A 19,398-nucleotide genomic window follows, 5' to 3' on the forward strand; every position below is an offset into this window, starting at 1 on the left:
GTTGCCCTGACAACGAGCAAATGAGGATTTTCTTAATCCTACAGAGGTTTCCACAGTGGGTAATTTAAAAAAAAAGAGTCAAAATGGGAGCCACAAGATAGAAGTTTTGATTGGACTGATGTGACTGTTGATTTGACTTTCTACGTCCGTGATGGCAAACCTATGGCTTGCATGCCACAGGTGGCACGCAGAGCCCTTTGTGTGGGCACACGAGCCCCAGCCAAACTTACCTGCACTGCGCATGCGCACACCTCCCAGCTGATTTTTGTCCCATTTGAGGTCGTTTTCGCCCTCCTGGAGGCTCGAGGGAAGCCTCTGCAGCCTCGGGAGGCCGAAAAATGGGCCTTTCGGAAATAACAGAAGTGTCGAAACGGGCCCGTTTTTGGCCTCCCGAGGCTGCAGAGGCTTCCTCGAGCCTCTGGGAGGGTGAAAATGGCCTCAAACGGGCCAAAAATCAGCTGGGAGATGCATGCATGCGCAATGCAGGTAAGGGGGCGGGGGTGATGTGGCTCATGCGCAGAGGGGCAGGGTGCATTGCATTGTGGGTGCCAGCGCGCATGTGCTGTTGGCACACACAACAAAAAGTTTCGCTATCACTGTTCTGTGTTGAAGAAACAATGGTTTAATCCTGTTCCCCTTTGCAGATAGAAAGCTAGGGCCTTCCAAAAAACAACAACAACCACCCAACCCCAGCTAAGTGAATTTTGCCCCATTTTACGACCTTTCTTGCCACAGTGAATCGCTGCAGGGATTAAGTTAGTAATACGGTCACTAAGTGAATTGGGCTTCTCCACTGACTTTGCTTGTCCGAAGTTCGCAAAAGAGGTTCACGCAACCCCGGGTTACTGCAAACGTCATAAATATGAACCAGTTGACAAGCGACTGAATTTTGATCCTGCGATTGTGGGAATGCTATAACATTCCTATGGAAAACGGTCATGTCACTTTTTTCAGGGCCGTTGTAACTTCGAACAGTCATGAAATGAACCGTTGTAAATCGAGGACTACCTGCAATTTCCCAGATAGAATTAGAACATTTCTTAAATCATCTTATAAGAAGCATTCATACCCCGGATCCTCTGAATAAAGATATCGAGTGAGAGCAATCGGCCCTTCGGAAGTTGTGGGAACTTCATACCTGGAGGCTTGCAAGAAGTGTCTGGACTGCCATTTGTCAAAAATGGTGTAGGCTCTCCTTGGGAGGGGGGGTTGGACTAGATGACCTACAAGGTCCCTTCCAACTCTGTTAATCTGTATCTGTATATTGAACACCAGGCTGAACTGTTCATCATAGAACTGGAAGGGATCCCGGAGGTATGGTGCCTGCCTCGCTTAAAACAACCAAATCACTTTGAAGATACAACATATATTTATTAGGCATCCAAACAACACACACTGCACACAAACATCCAGCGAAGTATTGGCAGCTGGCTGAGCAAAAGTAGAATCACAGCGTATATTCCCTTGGCCTACAGATAGTCCTTGAACTTTTCATTGTAATGAACGTTCAAAGTTACAAGAAGCACTCAAAAAAAGGGATTTATGACCATTTTTCACAGTTACAACCGTTGCATCATCCTCATGGTCACGTGAGCAAAATTCAGATGCTTGGCCACCGGCTCATATTTATGACAGTTGCAGTGTCCTGGGGGGTCATGTAATCCATTTTGTCGACCTTCTGACAAGCAAAGTCAATTGGAAAGCCAGATTCACTCAACCACCATGTTTCTATCGTAACAACTGCAGTGGTTCACTTAACAGCTGTGGCAAGAAAGGTCATAAAATGGGGCAGAGCTCTCCTAACAACTAGTCTCATTCAGCAACAGAAATTGTGGGCCGCAGCCCTGGGGCTGAGGACCCCTGATGAAAGGACTCCAGACTAATTCCCTGTTTGAGTCCTCCCTCTGGCTTGGCCAGTCTCTCTCCTCCCGAGTATGAAATTGGAATATTTGTTTGATAAATCCATCTGGGTGACTTTCTTATTATCCATTCCTTCTTACGAGGTCAGCATGCTAGCTACACTACCTTTGAGATATTGTCGATGAATAGAAATCATGTGGTTTACTGGTCCCTGTCTGATACCTTCCCTGGTCACCATTCAGGATCACTTCAGCTTGCTGTAGATGCCTTATTACAAAGGCATTTTAAGCAGTTCACATGTATTGGGGTGGTTATCTATAGGTTTGGACTAAATTCAACCTCCTTTGGACCGGATTTTTCTTCCAACAAAATGCAAGATGCAATTACTGACTCTGGAAGTGTTCCCAGCTTGCTGAATATAGCTAATGCTATAAATCACACAATAGATGTTTAATCAAGTTACTTGACTAAGGTCAAGTCCTTGGCTTTGAGAAGCATATTAAAGACCTCAGCTTTCATTAATATTTGGGATAAAGCAGAATTTGACAAATAGCACAAACTAGAATCCTGATATTGGTGATTTATAATGTTTGGATTCCTTTAGTTTGCACGCTGGTGAGCAACTCAATCTGCCTGCTTTGCCTGATTTTGGGTAAAAGTTGCTCTTTTTTTTATAAAAAAATTCAATATTTATATAAATATTTATAATATTTACATACAAGCCATGCCCAGCCAGTCACATGACCACCAAGCCACACCCACAAATTAGGCCACACCCACAGAACCCGTTAGTGGTCCCTGGAATCTAAAATTATGAGTTTGGTGGTCCCTGAGGTCCAAAAGGTTGGCGACCCCTGCTGTGGAGCACTGCACACCAGAACAACTAGACACAAGGACAGTTTTTTCCTGAACGCCATCGCTCTGCTGAACAAATAATTCCCTCAACACTGTCCAACTATTTACAAAGTCTGCATTACTATTACTAACAATCTTCTCATCACTCCTTATCGCCCATCTCCTCCCACTTGTGACTGTATGACTGTAACTTTGTCACTTGAATCCTTACGATTTATATGGACTGTTTCCTAGTATGATTCGATTGCCTATTGTACCCTATGACGATCATTAAGTGTTGGACCTTATGACTCTTGACGAATGTATCTTTTCTTTTATGGACACTGAGAGCATTTGCACCAAGACAAATTCCTTATGTGTCCAATCACACTTGGCCAATAAAGAATTCTATTCTATTCTAAAAACTAAAAACAAAAATGTCCATTTTAACCTTTAAAATGTACCTTCTAGGTCAGCGCTGGTGAGTAAAACTGCTGAGGCGCGGCAATTCACTCTGCTGCGCAAATCAGCTGAGCTAAAAAAAACAACCAGGGAAATATATAGGAGGAAATGGTGGGGGTGGGTGGGCGTGGCCAACTGCTCAACAGAGCTACCGGTTCAGTAGAACCGGTGTGAACCGGCAGCATCCCACCACTGGATATGACCAGCAGCATATCTGCACTGAAAAGTCCAGGTGTCTCCCTAGATGGCAGCAGAGAGCATTTTTTACAGGTAGTCCAGAGCTGTCAAACTTGCGTCGTCACAGCGTTGTCACGGGACGTATTGTGACTTTTTTCTCCCTTCGTTAAACTGGGCATAGGCTCGGCCAATGCATGGCGCGTCTGGCCTGTGAGCCGCAAATTTGCCAGCCCTGAGGTACTTGACTTGCAACAGTTTGTTTAGCGACCGTTCAAAACTACAATGGCCCTGAAAAAAGTGACTTATATTTTCACAGTTATGACCTTTCCAGCATCCCCATCCTCACACAAAATTCAGATGCTTGGCAAGTGGTTCATATTTATGACCTGTGTTCCAAGATCATGACCCGGGGTTAAGCGTTAACACCCATTTGCCACCTTCTGACAAGCAAAGTCAATGGGGAAGCCAGATTCACTTAACAACCAGGTGACTAATTTATCAATTGCAGTGATTCAATTAACAGCCGAGGCAAGAAAGCTCGTAAAATGGAGCAAAATTCACTTTAACAACAGAAATTTTGGGCTCAGTTGTGGCCGTAAGTCAAGGACTACATGTATTTCTTTGCTACCATCTAAAGCCTGAGGGATGTGATACAGTAGCTCTTCTGATACGAAGCTGCATATTGCTGTATTTACTCCAGAGGAGGGAGGGAAATTATACACAGGTTTACAAATCTATAGGAGAAAATCTGCCAAATTATTCAAGAGAGATGCAGATGGATGTCCTATTTTAATTCAGAGAGTGGGGGAGAGGCTAGGAAAAGATTATTAATATTAGTAGTAGAGTAAAAATTTATTCCTGATTTTCTCTCTCCCCACCTCTCTTCTTCCGTCCCTCTCTCCCTGAACAAAAATGCAGTATTTGCCTAGTTTCTGCTCCCTTAATAAGGTTTTGTTTCTGTCCTTATGCTAAAGGTGAGGAGAATGCAGTAATCTGATTGCTTGCATGTTTTCCATGATGAGGTTTGCAATACTCTGAGAGGCAGCCTGCCAAAATTAATTGTGTAGCAGAGGGACAAGCTGGCTATGGGTAATGAAATCTCAGCTCCTAAATTCGCAGAGGAAGCTTAACAGTCTTTGTAAAAAAAATATAAATAAATAAATAAATAAATAAATCATAGCTTAACATTTCAAGAAACTCTATTGCTTTCTGCCTTCTGGCACTGTGAGGTTCAGCTATAAGTCCACAATTAATACTTATTTTTCAGAAAGGAATCGGCCCAACTGAGTTTGTGCATCATCGCCTCTTCTTTGCGATAGAGGAGAGAGAAAGAAAACCAGGAAAGAGGAAGCATTTCAATGTGACAGTTTGGTCCAGTGGTGAAGGCACAAGGTTAGAAACCAGGAGACAGTGAGTTCTTAATCCCATTTTAGCCATGAAAGCCACCTGGATGACTTCGAGCCAATCATGGGGAGAGTCTGAGTTCTAATCCCGCCTTAGCCATGAAAACCAGCTGGGTGACTTGGGATCACCAGGAGAGGGCGAGTTCTAGTCCTGCCTTCGGTATGAAAGCTTCCTGTCATTCAGTATACTGCTTTTAAGTACTTTGTGCTTAGAACTCAAAGCCTTGTTAGAGATCCCGCACACCCACTTCAACCCACTTGTTTCTGTTGCTCCACTCTGGGAGGAGCTTTCAAAGTATTTCTAGCAGGACTTCCAGGTTCTGTAACAGTTTTATTCCCTATGCCACCCGCCCGGTAAACTCGCAAGATTTGTTTCTCTTGCCATATTACATATGCATATTACATAGGCATCAGAACTAGACTGTGTTGTTTCTCTGTGTCATATATGTGGGTATTTGCATAATTTTGTATTTATTTTTAGCTTGTCACATTTATGTAGTGTATATTGGAGGGGGTGACCCTTTGAGAGCTGTACGCAATGAAATTTCATTTTAATGTATTTCGATTAGTGTACATTCAAAGTGACAATCAAGTTAGTCTAAGTTCTAAGTCACCCCGAGCCAGTCATTTTCTCTTAGTCCAAATCATCTCACAGAGTTGTTGTGGGAAAAATAAGAGAAGGAAGACATATTTCTAGATATGTTTGCTGACTGGAGTTGTTTATAATAAACAAACAAAATTTAATCCTGAAGCTTTCTTTAGAGGAGATTATTTTTGACAGTATTTAAAAATAATTGTTGCCAGCTGTTAAACATTCCACTGCTTGGTATGACTTTAAACCTATTCTCCAAACCACCTGAAGGAAGGAGAAGAAGAGATGGAAGGAAACTAATCCAGGAGAGAACCAACCTAGAACTAAGGAGAAATTTCCTGACAGTCAGAACAATTAATCAGTAGAACAACTTTTCTCCAGAAGTTGTGGGTGCTCCATCAGTGGAGGCTTTTAAGAAGAGATTGGACAGGCATTTTTCTGAAATGGTATAGGGTCCCCTGCTTGGGTTGGACTAGAAGACCTCCAAGGTCCCTTCCATCTCAGTTATTCTGTTATTCTTCATGCTGGTGATTCATTCCGGGAACCCCATATGACCCAGAGGAACTTGAAAATGAAATTGGCACAGACCTGATATTGCAAACTTAGTAAGTATGATCAAGGTATCTTCCTGCCAGGTAAGTATAAACATAGGAATGCCATCTTTAAATGGCTAATTCTGAGTTGCTGCCAAGCTAAAGGTTGTCTTCCAAACATCTAATATCTGCATAAGGGATTTTATCAGTCACATCAACATAGGGAAATGTAGAGAACTCATACATTGCACCAAGCCAGGATATTAGATCATGGTTTGTTGAACAAGAAACCATGATCTGCTTGAACCCACTCACAATCATACTTGATTACATTTTTATTTGTTTTTATTTTATTTATTAGAGAATAGAATAGAATAGAATAGAATAGAATAGAATAGAATAGAATAGAATAGAATAGAATAGAATGACAGAGTTGGAAGGGACCTTGGAGGGCTTCTAGCCCAACCCCCTGCTTAGGCAGGAAACCCTACATCACTTCAGACAAAATGGTTGTCCAAACTCTTCTTTAAAACGTCCAGGGTTGGAGCATTCACAACTTCTGGAGGCAAGTTGTTCCAATGATTAATTGTTCTAACTGTCAAGAGATTTCTCCTTAGTTCTAGGTTGCTTCTCTCCTTGATTAGTTTCCACCCATTGCTTCTTGTCCTGATTGGTGTGCCAGCCATCTCATCTAAAAGCAACATAACCTTCTTTTTTGGGTAATAGTTTGAGACCTTGTGAGAAGAAGAAACTCATGAGCAGTTATAAAAGAGAGCTAAGAAACAATAAAAATATTTCCCTACTGGGAATAAAAAAATATTGGTGGGCTGGATGGATGAAGGAACTGAATCAAATTTTACCGAATCTCCAAGGAAATCTCATTTTGTATTATAACACAAAGACCAAAGGCTTCAGGCCAAACTTGATTTTAAAAAAAAAAGGTATTATGTATTCATTTCTGTGGAACCAGATGGCAGTTGTCCATAAATCCATAACTATGAAAAAAACTATACTTTAAAATATCTTCACCTTTGATTTCTTGTGTACTTCTCCAGAAAGGGAGAGGATGTTTTTCTTCTTTTATAAAGACATACAGGAAATAATTTAGGCCTTGATAAAAAAATGTTTGTCACGAAAATATTTTGCAATTTGGGAAAGAAGTCAGGGTTATCTCATGCCACCCGTCCTCCCTATTCTGTCAGAGACGACAGAGGAATTACGATGTAAATCCCTGGATTAGAAAAAGTGTAACATTGAAATTTATGTGGAAGCTATTCCACTTATCTTGAAAAGACAGCTTGTGTAGTTCAGTGGGTCCTGCAGAACAGTTATTTTTATAAGCCTTGAGGTTGATACAGTTAAGCCTATGCTCTGTGGACTTGCCTTTGTAATCTGCTGATGCTATTTAAGCATGTTCAAACTTATGGAGGATTTTTCATTAGAGAGAGAGAGAGAGAGAGAGAGAGAGAGAGAGAGAGAGAGAGAGAGATATGAGCATGTAAAGACCGAAAGAAACGTTGCAGTGGTTTAAAAACTCCAGACAGTAACAGAACCTTTATGAACTCGCTCGAATAATAGATTTTGCAACGTTTCGGGATAGCTTTCAGTGTTCTAATTCCTCAGACAAGAAGGTGACCCCTTTTTATTTCCAGATTTCCACACCCCCCCCCCCCCCCCCCACCTAAGCAGTGCCAGAAAATAAAAAGCAGGAACTTCAATCTCATTAAGTGAAAACCGATCTTTTTGCTGTGGTGGGTTACAGCCTACAGAGAGCTATGAAATAAGATCAGTTGTACGGAGATGGCGCAGCAAAATCGGTGTCTCCAAGGGGATCAGAGAACAAAAGCTCAATTATATATATATATATATATATTTTCATAACAGCCAGCCACAGATAAGAAGTTGCAACGAACAGCTAGGGTTTAAAACGTGGCTTTCTAATGCAGCTTCAGTTTAGGGATTTCTCCTTTTAAACATGTTTTTTTTAAATTATTTTAAATAGGCATTTATAAACAAGGTAGGAATTTGATGTTCCAATTGCACATAAACACGGCCATAGAAAAAAATGAAACAGAAGTAGATAACAAGAAGGAGCAGAGGCAGGAGAGGCAACTGTTACCCAGGTAACCTCTGAATCAGAACCAATTTAAAAAGCAGCCTTCAAATTACAAGCTCCATCTTCCTCAGCAGCGATGCAGGCAATCCAGGTTTTCATGGCCTTGTCATTCCTACATGGTCTCACGGGAGAGAGAGAGACAAAGAGAAATGAATTTGCTTGCAACAAACCTGATTGGAGTTTGTTTGAAGCTTAGTTGGTTGCACAGTCTGAGCCAATCATGGCTTATTCCAGAAATCATACTTAATAAAGTATGGTTTAGCACATATGAGGGTACCAACGGAAAATAATATTTGCAGCTCAGGGATAAACTGTGGGGTCCTAGGTGCTTTCTGAGCTTGTGGTTTTCCTGCAGATGTTTCAATGCCCAATTAGGTAACACATTCAGTGATAAACACTGAAGCATTGAAGATGTTATCTAGTAGGGTAATGAGATGCCTGCAAGAAAACAGCCAAGTTCACACAGCAGAGTTCAGAGTTCACACAATATGGTTACTTGAGCCATAGTCTGATAAGCCAGCCTAGTATCCTAGTACCCTCCAGATGTTAACTTGTAGGAATGCCAAGTACAATAATCTCTGGAAACATCAGTTGAAAATATTGGGAGTTAAGGTCAATATATTTGGAAAACCTAAGACTGGGAAAGGCTACTACTGTGCTACGGTAAGTCAAAATGAGGCTTGTTTCTTTGAGGTTTAATATGCTCAATGAGTCCAACACCATTCTGGTTTGCAAATCATAGTTTATGGCTTTGTGTATTTGGGATTCCTAGCTGTGATTTATTCAGTAAACCAAGACTTCAATAAACCAGGACTTAAACATCACACACACACACACACACACACATATATGCACATATCTCAGAGACTCTAAAAGAGCACAGCATTAATATAACACTAGTTTTTTCACAAGCAGAAGTGGGGGGGTGGGAAATCCTATCTTATTTATTTGGCGCAGAGTCATCTTGTGGGGGAGATGAGCAGCATTAGAATAAAATAGAGAAAGTCATAGAAAAAGAAGAAAGTAAAGTGCTCTGGGACTTTAGACTTCAGAAAGATAGACACCTGTGCCATAACACCCCAGAATCAGCAATTAACAATAAGAAAGACTTAAAAAATCTAGACAGTGGAGCTGGCAGTACCTGGACAGAAGAGAAGAGAAAAAACTGGAGAAGATAACCAAATACAAAAAAAACAAAAAAACCCTCTAAATTGAAATAGAACGACTGTGGCAAAAGACAGAGGTAGTACCAATAACCATGGGCATGTTAGATGCAACCCCAAAACAACTGAAGCACCCCTTGAACACCATCGGAATTGACAAAATCACCACCAATCAATTGCAAAAGGCAACTTTACTGAGAACAGCTTACATCCTGGGAGGATACCATCAAACATCCACATCTGCCTATCCCAGGTCTGCTTGGGAAGGACTCGGTAGGTGGACAAAAATGCCAAATCCGGTCTGAACATCTGGCTGCGACAGTCCAGAATAAACGAATGAACAAATGAATGAATGAATGCATGCGTGAATGAATAAATAAGTAAATAATGGTTTTTGTGACTTTATACCTAGCAAGACAATGGTTAATGGTCAAATTTCAAAGATCTGGCTTGTCCATGGTTTTCTCAGATTTATCTACTTTTATAGTTGCATGCTGACATTTGATGTTCTGCTTTTATGCACACGATGCATACAAGCAAAGTCAGTAAGAGTTTGGAGTGTCTCAAATTCCTTCTTTTGGAATTGTATGACTTTTCACTCAGCATTGACAATGGTTTCACAACACGACACCCATGGCCACCTGGAGCAAATGAAACCTTATGCCTTTTAATAAAGTTTGAAAGCCTGTGCATGGATTTCGTCTGATATTTGGCTATTTATCATAATTATTTATAATAATAATTTATTATTTATTATATTAATGCTGTGCATCTCTCTGCACCTCAGAGAAAGCGAATTCCAAAAGAACGGCATGTTTTATGTTATTGTTCTCTCGCACAAACCCTCAATATTTTATTATCTGCTTTTCTACACTGACCTTTGGTCTTCCTTCCTCTCCATCATTGTCCTTCAGCATCTTGGAAAGTAGCCCAAATTAAAGCAATTCCAAAAAAAAAGATATATTGCCTGAACTAGACCAAGAACGAATGAATAAAAATATTTTTAGCCTTGCGGGGAAAATATGTTTTCTGATAAGTCTAATTCACTCACACAGCTGACCCATCCTTTACTTAAAATTAATATAGGTCAGGTAAACTGCCTCATACAAGACAGAATGAATATATTTCAACTTTTGGAACTTTGTATATAAATACCCATCTTGACTCCTGAGAACTTGAAAGAAACAACTCCCTGATGTTTTCTTGGCAGCATTTCTTAGAAGTGATTTATTTGCCCTTGTCTCTTTTGTAGGGCAGAGACAGAGGTACTGTCCCCAAAGTCATCCAGCTGGCTTCGTGCCTAAGGAGAGGCTAGGTCTCTTGGTCTCCTGATTTCCAGCCTGGTGCCTTAACCACTAGACCAAAGTCATGATCAATGCTTCTCACTTCCATTCCACTAATGGAGCCAAAGGGTAAGTGTTGGGATTCATTGCTGGAATGTATTTTTATGCAACAACTACAGTAGTATTTAGCCCATAGATGGCAGTGTTTACAAGTTTGATTCCATGGTATATATACTCCATGCTCTTTTGTTTTAAGTAGAGTTTCTTGTTTCCTGTAAGCAAGTTATACAGTTGAGCAGTAAAGCACATGGTGACTGTACTCTTTGTTTGCGTGTGTGGTGCTTTACATAAACAGAATTTCTAACAGTAAGATTCTGTATAAAGATGCATCACTAAACATTATTGTATTTTGTAGCAATACCTACTGCAAATTATCCAAGTCTTTGGGGAATTCTGAGTGTATTATATTTAATTTGACTTAGCAAGTTTGCAAGGCAGCCTACTGTTATTCCTCAATGTCACAAATTACCTTTCTTTGAATGCACATACCCATTCTTGGAGATATAGATCCTTCATCTTTTGGGTGTTGCAGAGTAAAGAGATAAAAGTAAAGATTCTCAGGGAAATCCTGGGGACTGCCTCAATTCCTTCATGTTAACCATATGGAAGCAGTTTGTCATTGCCATATTCCAGAATAATGAGCCTATAGTCCTGAGAAATTATGGGGATCATCCTTCCACATCTAACTAAATCTGAATCTGTTTAGCTTTAGGGAATCAGTCAAGGCCTGCCGAATTATGCCACTTGCTATGGAAAAAATGTACCAGAATTTTTTACCAAATAACCAGAATTTTCTTCTTAAATTGGCCAATAAAAAAAAAAAAAACATTGAGTAGGATTTTTGGCCTAATGCACTTAATTGTCATTTAAGGAATTCATTCTTCAAAATAATTGTAAATAATTACATTTTCTAGATCAATATACCCAGCAGAGTCCTGATACAGTATTTCTTTACTAGAAAAACAACATGAACAACATCAATTAGGCTAATTTAAACAAAGATTAAATAAATAAATAAATAAATAAATAAAGAAAGAAAGAAAGAAAGAAAGAAAGAAAGAAAGAAAGAAAAAAGTTGTAGGGATGCAGTGACTCAGTGGCTAAGACACTGAGCTTGTCAATCAGAAAGGTCGGCAGTTCAGCAGTTCGAATCTCTAGCTCCCGTTACTTGTTCCAGCTTCTGCCAACCTAGCAGTTCGAAAGCATGCAAAAATGCAAGTAGAAAAATAGGGACCCCTTTGGTGGGAAGGTAACAGCATTCCGTGTGCCTTCGGCATTTAGTCATGCTGGCCACAGGCCACATGACTGCGGAGACGTCTTTGGGCAACGCTGGCTCATCGGCTTTGTAATGGAGATGAGCACTGCCCCCTAGAGTTGGAAATGACTAGCACGTATGTGCGAGGGGAACTTTTACTTTTTAAAACAAAGATCAGAATTGTGCAAGCCATACATTCTATGTAAGTGAAAGTTGGACTTGGAAGATGAAGGAAAGAGAGCATTTTGATGTCTTTGAACTTTGGTGTTGGAGAAGACTCCTGGGAATTCTTTCTAGAGGCACAAATGAGCAGGCTTAAATTATCCTATTTCAGACACATAATGTAAAGTCCCAGCTCTCTGGAGAAAGCTCTGGTGCTGGGAAAGATGGAAGGAAAGAAAAGAGGACAACCAGCCTCAAGGTGGATGGATTCTGTTATCGTAGCCATGAGTGCACTGTTTGAACTATTTTTTTTCTAAAAAAAAATTATTTCAATCTGCACATGCACAACAATGCATTAACAGTGTGGCATCAATATAATCGTACATTTTAGTATAGGCAAAATTAATAATACCAATCATATCTCTCAATGCATATATTTCACATTAATTCGTAATCCTTCAATGCTTATTTTCAACCTTTCAAAACCTTTCAAATGCCTACCACCACATCAGTTAAACATACCTAGTAATTCCATTATTCAATTTTCTCCCTGCTTTTATTTTTATTTTTTTTAAAAAAATCTCATTTGGCAAGCAGTGTGGTTCCAGGTTTCACATCTCAATACAAACATGACTATAGTTACCTATTCATTATATTTGTTTAGTTTCATATTGCATCATCCTTATTATTGTTAAATATTAAGCTTATCCAATTCCAATTCATGTTATATTAATACATTCTCATATCTTATTTTACAATGTTATCTAAAATTCTCACCTCGTTTCTGTTGTCATTTCTCATATTACTTTTTTCTGTCACGTTTGTCATTTCATCAATCCTTATCTGTACATATAATTGTCCCCTCTGGTTAATAATTCGAGCTAACCACCTTCATTCTACCTTAATATCAATCTCCCTGTCTAGTATATAACACAAATATATATATATTTTTCTCAGATTCCACATTATATTTTCTCAAACACCTTATGAATCATCTATACATTACAAAATACTATTTTCAATATATTCTTATACATCACAACATATTACCTTGCGGAATCTCCTTCCTTATCGTTTTTTTTTCACCCATTATCTCTCACTCTTTGAACAATATACTTTCTTTTCATCCTTGTTTGTTTCCTATTCCTCTTTATTTTCTGGTCCTTTCTCTTAATTCCCTATTTTCCCATTCTTATTCCCCTCCATTTCTCATTCCAGTTATTAATTTTTTTCTCTCTCCCTCTTTTGATTTTTCTTTTGCCCTTCCTTTTTCTGCTTTTTCTCTCTCCCTTGATCCATTTTCCGAACCATTCTCCCTTTTATCATCCCATTAGACCACAAATTTTTAATTCCAATTCATTTTCCTCCCTGCTTAAATAATTGTCCTTCAGTGTTGGCTTCTTCTTTATAGAACTCCTCCCCCTCTGGTTTATTTTGTTCTTGTATATGCTGAGTCACCATTTCTAACTTCTGTAATACATAATTGCACATTTCAAGTTTAATTTTTATCATGTCCCTTATATTTTGCAAATCCAATCTTGACTCTTGTAAGTCCAATCTTATATCAACAAATAGTTTCTCCATTATATCTTCTCCTTTTTTTTCCTTTTCTTTCCTCTTCCTTAATAGTTAAAATCCTCTTTAATAGATATATTCAATCCCAGAGCCCATTTTATTATTTCAGCCAATATTTTTTGAATTTATTTTCAACAATCCATACTCTCGAGTCTTTGTTCGGATGGTTCTATAACAATAATAAAGTTTCTTTTATTTTCTTTTAAGTTCCAAAATCCAAACTCTTGAGAAGACCAAACACTTTTTAAAATGTACTGAAGTTTTCCTGTACCATCAGGTGGTGCTCTTGAGTCTTTTTACCTTTAACTTTCTTTATTGAATATAATACTTTTATTAAGTTCACTAATTTCAATCATTAGCTATTATTTCTTTTCTTTTCAACACACTCAATTTCAGCATTTAATTATGCCCTTTAAGTGCCCATAATTCAATAGTTATCCAGTTTAATTTCTAAACCTTTGTTGTGTTAAAGTATTTTCCTTTAAATTTTCTCCTCCAAATTAATCCAATCCAAGTTTTATAAGATCCAATTTCTTTCTCACTTTGTCTGGTCGCCGCTTCCACACACTTCCCTCCAATAGCCCTTTGTTTTAATACTGGGGTACCTCAAAAGCGACATCCTTTGCCTGGTTCACACTCTGCTCGCTACTTCTCTGCTCCAGCACAAAACTTAGTTTCCCGGAGTGTTCTTTGTCTTCGTGGTGGGCATTTTAGGACCACCGCTGCAGCTTGCCTTTGGGAGGGATTTTCCTGTCAGGGAGGGGAGTTTCGACTCCCCTCGGCCCTCCAGGTGATTTCCCCCTTCTTCACCACCCCACCAGGGTGGTTCTGGTCCCAATCGGGACCCTCCAGCAAGTGAGCTCAGGCAAAACCATGCACAATCACGGATTCCACTCCGACTCCGACGAGGAACAAACCAGAAGTCGTAATCAAACTATTTAAACCAGGGGTGTCAAACTCAATTCCATTGAGGGCTGCATCAGGGTTGTGTTTGACCTTGGAGGGTGGGGCTGGTGGGGGCGTGGCCAGAGGGCATGGCCAGCTTGATGTTACTTGTGTCAGGGGTACCTTTGGTGGCCCGAGTGCTCTGCAATTGGCAATTTTAAGATCTGTGGACTTCAACTCCCAGAATTCAAAAAAAATCTGGGAGTTGAAGTCCACAAATTTTACAGTTACCAAGGTTGGGCACCCTTGACTTAATCAAAAAGGCACTGAAGCAGAAGTCTCTTTCTCCATCTCTGCTCCATTCCCACATCTCCAAATATAGTAAGCAGCCACATCACCTGTAACAATGTCCATTTCATATGGCTCAAATTTATATAGCAAAGGTTTCAGGAGGACACCCAATGGCCCAATGGTTAGAATGTTGAATTTCAGGCAAACTCTGCCCACTGCCAAGGGTTTGATCCTGACTGGCTTGAGGTTGACTCAGCCTTCCATCCTTCCAAGATCAGTAAAATGAGGACCTAGATTGTTGAGGGCAACATGCTGATGTTGTAAAACTACCCAGAAAGTGCTGTAAAGCACTATGGGGCAGTATATAAGTCTAAGGGCTATGGTTATATCCTCCAAAGTGCTCACCTTTCAGTCATCAAATCTCACTGACAGCTTTCTGAAATTGCATTTTTTTTTAAATGTCTGGGGAAATTTTCCAAGAAGGCATCTGTATTCAGGAGTGGTGGATCTTGTGCCAAGATCAAAACAGGGAGAAGAGTAACAAAGTGGTTCACCTTTCAGTCTCTATAAACATTTCACACAGCTTACAAATTATAACTCTCAACTGTTACAAGAACAAATTCTTTATCCAAAGTGGGAAAGGAAGAGATTTACAGCTTCCAAATAGCACTGATCCCTGATTAATAAATGATTTATTTCCTTTATTCCACCTTTACACCAGCAAATTCTGGATTTTTTTTAGCTAATCATTATTTCCCAAGACAAGTGCATTTAATCTCCCAGGAAAAAATATATCTTTCCCAAATAAAAAATGTAGGGATGTAGAATTACTTATGAGAATGGGATGGAAGATTAGAAATGTGTTGTTTTCCCAAGTGGAAAACCATTATTATTGCAAGGGTGGGGGGGAGTGGATTCATTAAATAAAATTAACAAAATTAAGACTCGTATTCTTGAGCAGCCAAGATTTATTCGCAACATTCATTCGTAACCAAGATTCATTCGCAAATAGTTTTCCAAAAATTATTCATTCATAGTTTTTGAGAAAGGATGATAATTTCTGGAAAAGGATGATCCTTGCTATAAAAAATCTTTTTAAAAAGAAAAGCGCAATAAAGCTTTTCAGAAAATATAGGCCCAACAGACCAGTTCATTATTTCTTTGGGTCTTTATAAAGCAGTTTTTCCATCTGATGCCTTCTGGCAGTTTACAAAACTATAGACAACGTCAATGTATCTCACAGAACATTCCCATATGCTAAATCTGGCATCTCATAACACCTCCTCCTCTTCAACCGATAACAGTTCATTATAAATTGTTTTAATAAAAGAAAGAAAGAAATCCCATTGCTACCATGATGGTAGAAGGGAAAAATTATTATCCTGGTTTTGTTACCAAGTCCGTCACTTTCTGGCTCTCTGATGGTTTAGTGCTCTTTACGAGTTGCAACCTCTGGATTTCAATGGTAGTCTGGATCGCATTTTTAGCCTACTGTTACAATAAAAGCTGGAGCACTCTTTCTTCACTAAAGGAGGGAGAAATAGACTCCAAACCATCTGAGGTGATGCTTAAGACCCAGTTCACACATTCAAAAATACGATAGCCTTTCCTCTTTTCTACTTCTCCAGTGCTAGCCGTGGAAAAGGGAGAAAGAAAAAAAAATTTCCACACAGAAGGAACAAAGAACTAGTGTGGACACTAATGAAATGTTGCACAGCTCCATACCTCTCATGTTTAGGAGAAGCCTGTAAGTGTTTCTTTTACACGGGCCAACAGTTGTGAGAAAGAGCAAAGAACAAAATGCACCAGTTGGTTCACATTGGGATTATATACCCGGGGATTATAAGAACACATTTTCAATCCACCCAAAGGCAAATAGACTTCTCTTTGACAATGGTATGGAGAGAAACCTAGTCAAGTGTTTCCACAAACCAGGAAGTTCTGAATCTTGATCTGCCTTTCTCTACATGATTATCTTATTCTGGGAATCTGGGCCATTTTGGTAATGCAGTATATATTTCCATTTGCTTTGTTTTGTCCTTCATCCCTGATTATTTAATGCTTTATCCCCTGCCACATCATTATAATTTTGTTTGTAGAAACCTTGTTGAGTTTATATCAATCTGCAAAGCATGATGGAAATAAGACCAGGCTAAACCTAGATATATAATTATTCAGCAGCAAAGGAAAAAGTCAATTGTGATGCACAAACATATTTTCTTTATACAGTTTGCACAGGACTAAATTTAGTCAGGCATCACCTTTTAAATCACTCTTCACATCTTGGTGTGAAATTTCGTTTGCAAGGTTAGCACTGAATTAAATCAAATGTCTTGGCAGCAGATTGTACTCAGCAGCAGAGTTATCTCCCTGTATTGTCTAAAATTAAAGGAGCTGGCAACACAATAAGAAAAATATTCAGAAAGCAGAAGAACATTTACCCCAGCTGCAGGAAATACGTAGAAAAATCTTTCATATTGCTATGGCTTGCTCCTTCAAAAGCATAAAGCACAACTATTGAGAGTTGCAATTTATTCACCAGCTTTCTGAAATTCTCTCTCCTCAGTCGTAAAAGCCGCTACCCTATAATTATTCACCTGGAAATAAATTCATTTAATTCAATGGGACTACTAAGGCGACATGTATAGGATTTCACTATGGTTACACTCTTACGCATCACGAAGTAAAAACTGGACAAGTGCTGGTGAATTTAAAAAAAAGCTTCCCTATAAGAACCACCTGCTAATGGCAAAACAAAAAACACTCTAATCTTGACAGCCATCTTCTAAAAAATAGAATTCTTACAAATCAGTGAGAGCAACCTCACCTCATGAGTTTTAAATATGGAAACAGGTTTTTTTTTAATTAAAACTTTTTCTTACTCATATTGCCCCCTTTCTCATAAATATACTACACCTTTATAATGCAAAATATTTATGAGAAGCTGTACGGTATTTATTTTATCAGTTTTTTTACCCTAAGGTTGGACGTATGTAGCCCATTCAGGATACCTTAAAGGGGGCATTTACAAGGTCAATTCTTGCAGATTTGTTACCCCTGGGCTATTCTTTTGTCTAAATAATCCAGTAATTATAAGATTAATCAGGATTCAGATTGTGATGAGTAAAAACCTGAGATTTTAATATGTCAGGAAAAGCACCAAAACAGATTAGTTTTATTTCACCTGGATGGATAAATGACAAGGGTTTGATTTTTTCAAATGTTTATAAAGAAGGAATGATATTCTTGGAACAAAACTGGAAGTTTTTACCTACTGACCAAAATAACAACAACAACAACAACAACAACAACAACAATAATTCTACAGTAATGCTTTTTTTTTTTGTTTTCCTTCTTAAACAGGCACTCTATTATGAATGAAGTTTCCTGAGGAACAGATACCTCTGAAAGAACCCCAAATCATATGAATTTCGTGAATACAAGACAACCTTCCCTCATGGAGGAAAATGCTTTTTTTTTTTAAAAAAAAAATGAAACTTACCCCAGATCAGAGTATACAAATGGGCCTTGGGAATGAGAAGAAAGGAATACAAAGCCCCACTGTGAAGCAAGGCCATTAAGATGACATTCCTCCACACAATTTGCCTGGATGCCACTTTCTGCTTGCTTTCTTCTTCTTTTGATCCAAGAGGGCTCTCGGCTTGTCCATCGCAGGACAGGTCTGTCTCTCCATCCCTCACGCTCCTGGTTCCTAGCTTGGACATGACCGCCAAACAAAACCCCACAACCACTCACTCAGTGGTGGACCTTCACGGACTGCAAACGCCGGTTGCAAGTCTTGATTTGATTGATGGGCTGGAAAGGCAATGAGGGGATGAAAGGGGGAGGAAAGCTATTATCCTCTTTTTTTGTTTAGGGATCGGGTTTCCTTTTGTCTCTCTCCTCCCTCCCTCCCCTGCCTTTCTCCCTTCCTCTGTTCTCTTCCTTCCCAGGGCTGCTGTTCACAGGTATCTAGGGATGTGCGACTTAAAATCTAACAGCTGTTGCCAGCATATTATTCATTCTGCTGCTGCTGCTGTGGCAAAGCTGAACAATTCACAGTAACAGAGGATGAAAAACTGGGGAGTGGAGGGGAGGGGAGAAGGAGAGAGAGAGAGAGAGAATGGGAGAAAAAACCTGCATAGCTACAGCCAATCATATGCACGCTCTTAAAGGGATCCAGAAGGAGGGAGGGATGGAGAGAGCAGTACACAATCCTTGCCTTCTGCTGCTGCTGCTACTGCCGGTGGTGGTGGTGGTACCTAGCGGTTAGGCTGAACAGACAGGCATTCTCCAGCTCTGACAAAGAAGAATCTGCCATGCGGATGTTCCCGATGCCACTGGAATCAGATGGAGAGAAGGCAGGGTTTTGAGAATTAGGAGTAGCCCAAGGCATTGGGGGCTTGGTGCGCAAACCGTGGTTAAAACCAAAAGGGATTAGGGTGATCAGTGAAACCAGATCCTGAATGGGGTCAAGTTATGTGTAGGTCTGCCAAAGGAGACAAGAGTGGCATATACGATTTTTCGTACATTTTGAACCTTTCTACTTTGCAAGAAAGGTCTTTGCTATTAGGCTCAAAGCAATCTAAATTCAGTTGCAGGGATCTATATCTATATCTATATCTATATCTGTATCTGTATCTGTATCTTTATCAGTATCTGTATTTGTATCTGTATCTTTATCAGTATCTGTATCTGTATCTGTATCTATATCTACATCTATCTATCTATCTATCTATCTATCTAT

The 19,398-nt window shown here is 39.4% G+C and overlaps 1 protein-coding gene across 1 annotated transcript in view; it reads right to left on the reverse strand.

Annotated features, from left to right (window-relative positions):
- Nucleotides 1-18,777, reverse strand: part of SCD5 (stearoyl-CoA desaturase 5) — a 32,796-nt gene extending 14,019 nt beyond the window's left edge. The window contains exon 1 of the mRNA XM_026676439.2: nucleotides 18,154-18,777. Within this exon, the coding sequence (XP_026532224.1) occupies nucleotides 18,154-18,376 (223 nt within the window). The 5' untranslated portion in view covers nucleotides 18,377-18,777. The remainder of the gene's footprint in view (nucleotides 1-18,153) is intronic.
- Nucleotides 18,778-19,398: the final 621 nt, after the last annotated feature.

Source organism: Notechis scutatus, chromosome 4, assembly GCF_049901735.1.
Source record: "Notechis scutatus isolate UNSWTSFEM ecotype Mainland chromosome 4, rNotScu1.2, whole genome shotgun sequence".
NCBI lineage: Eukaryota > Metazoa > Chordata > Lepidosauria > Squamata > Elapidae > Notechis > Notechis scutatus.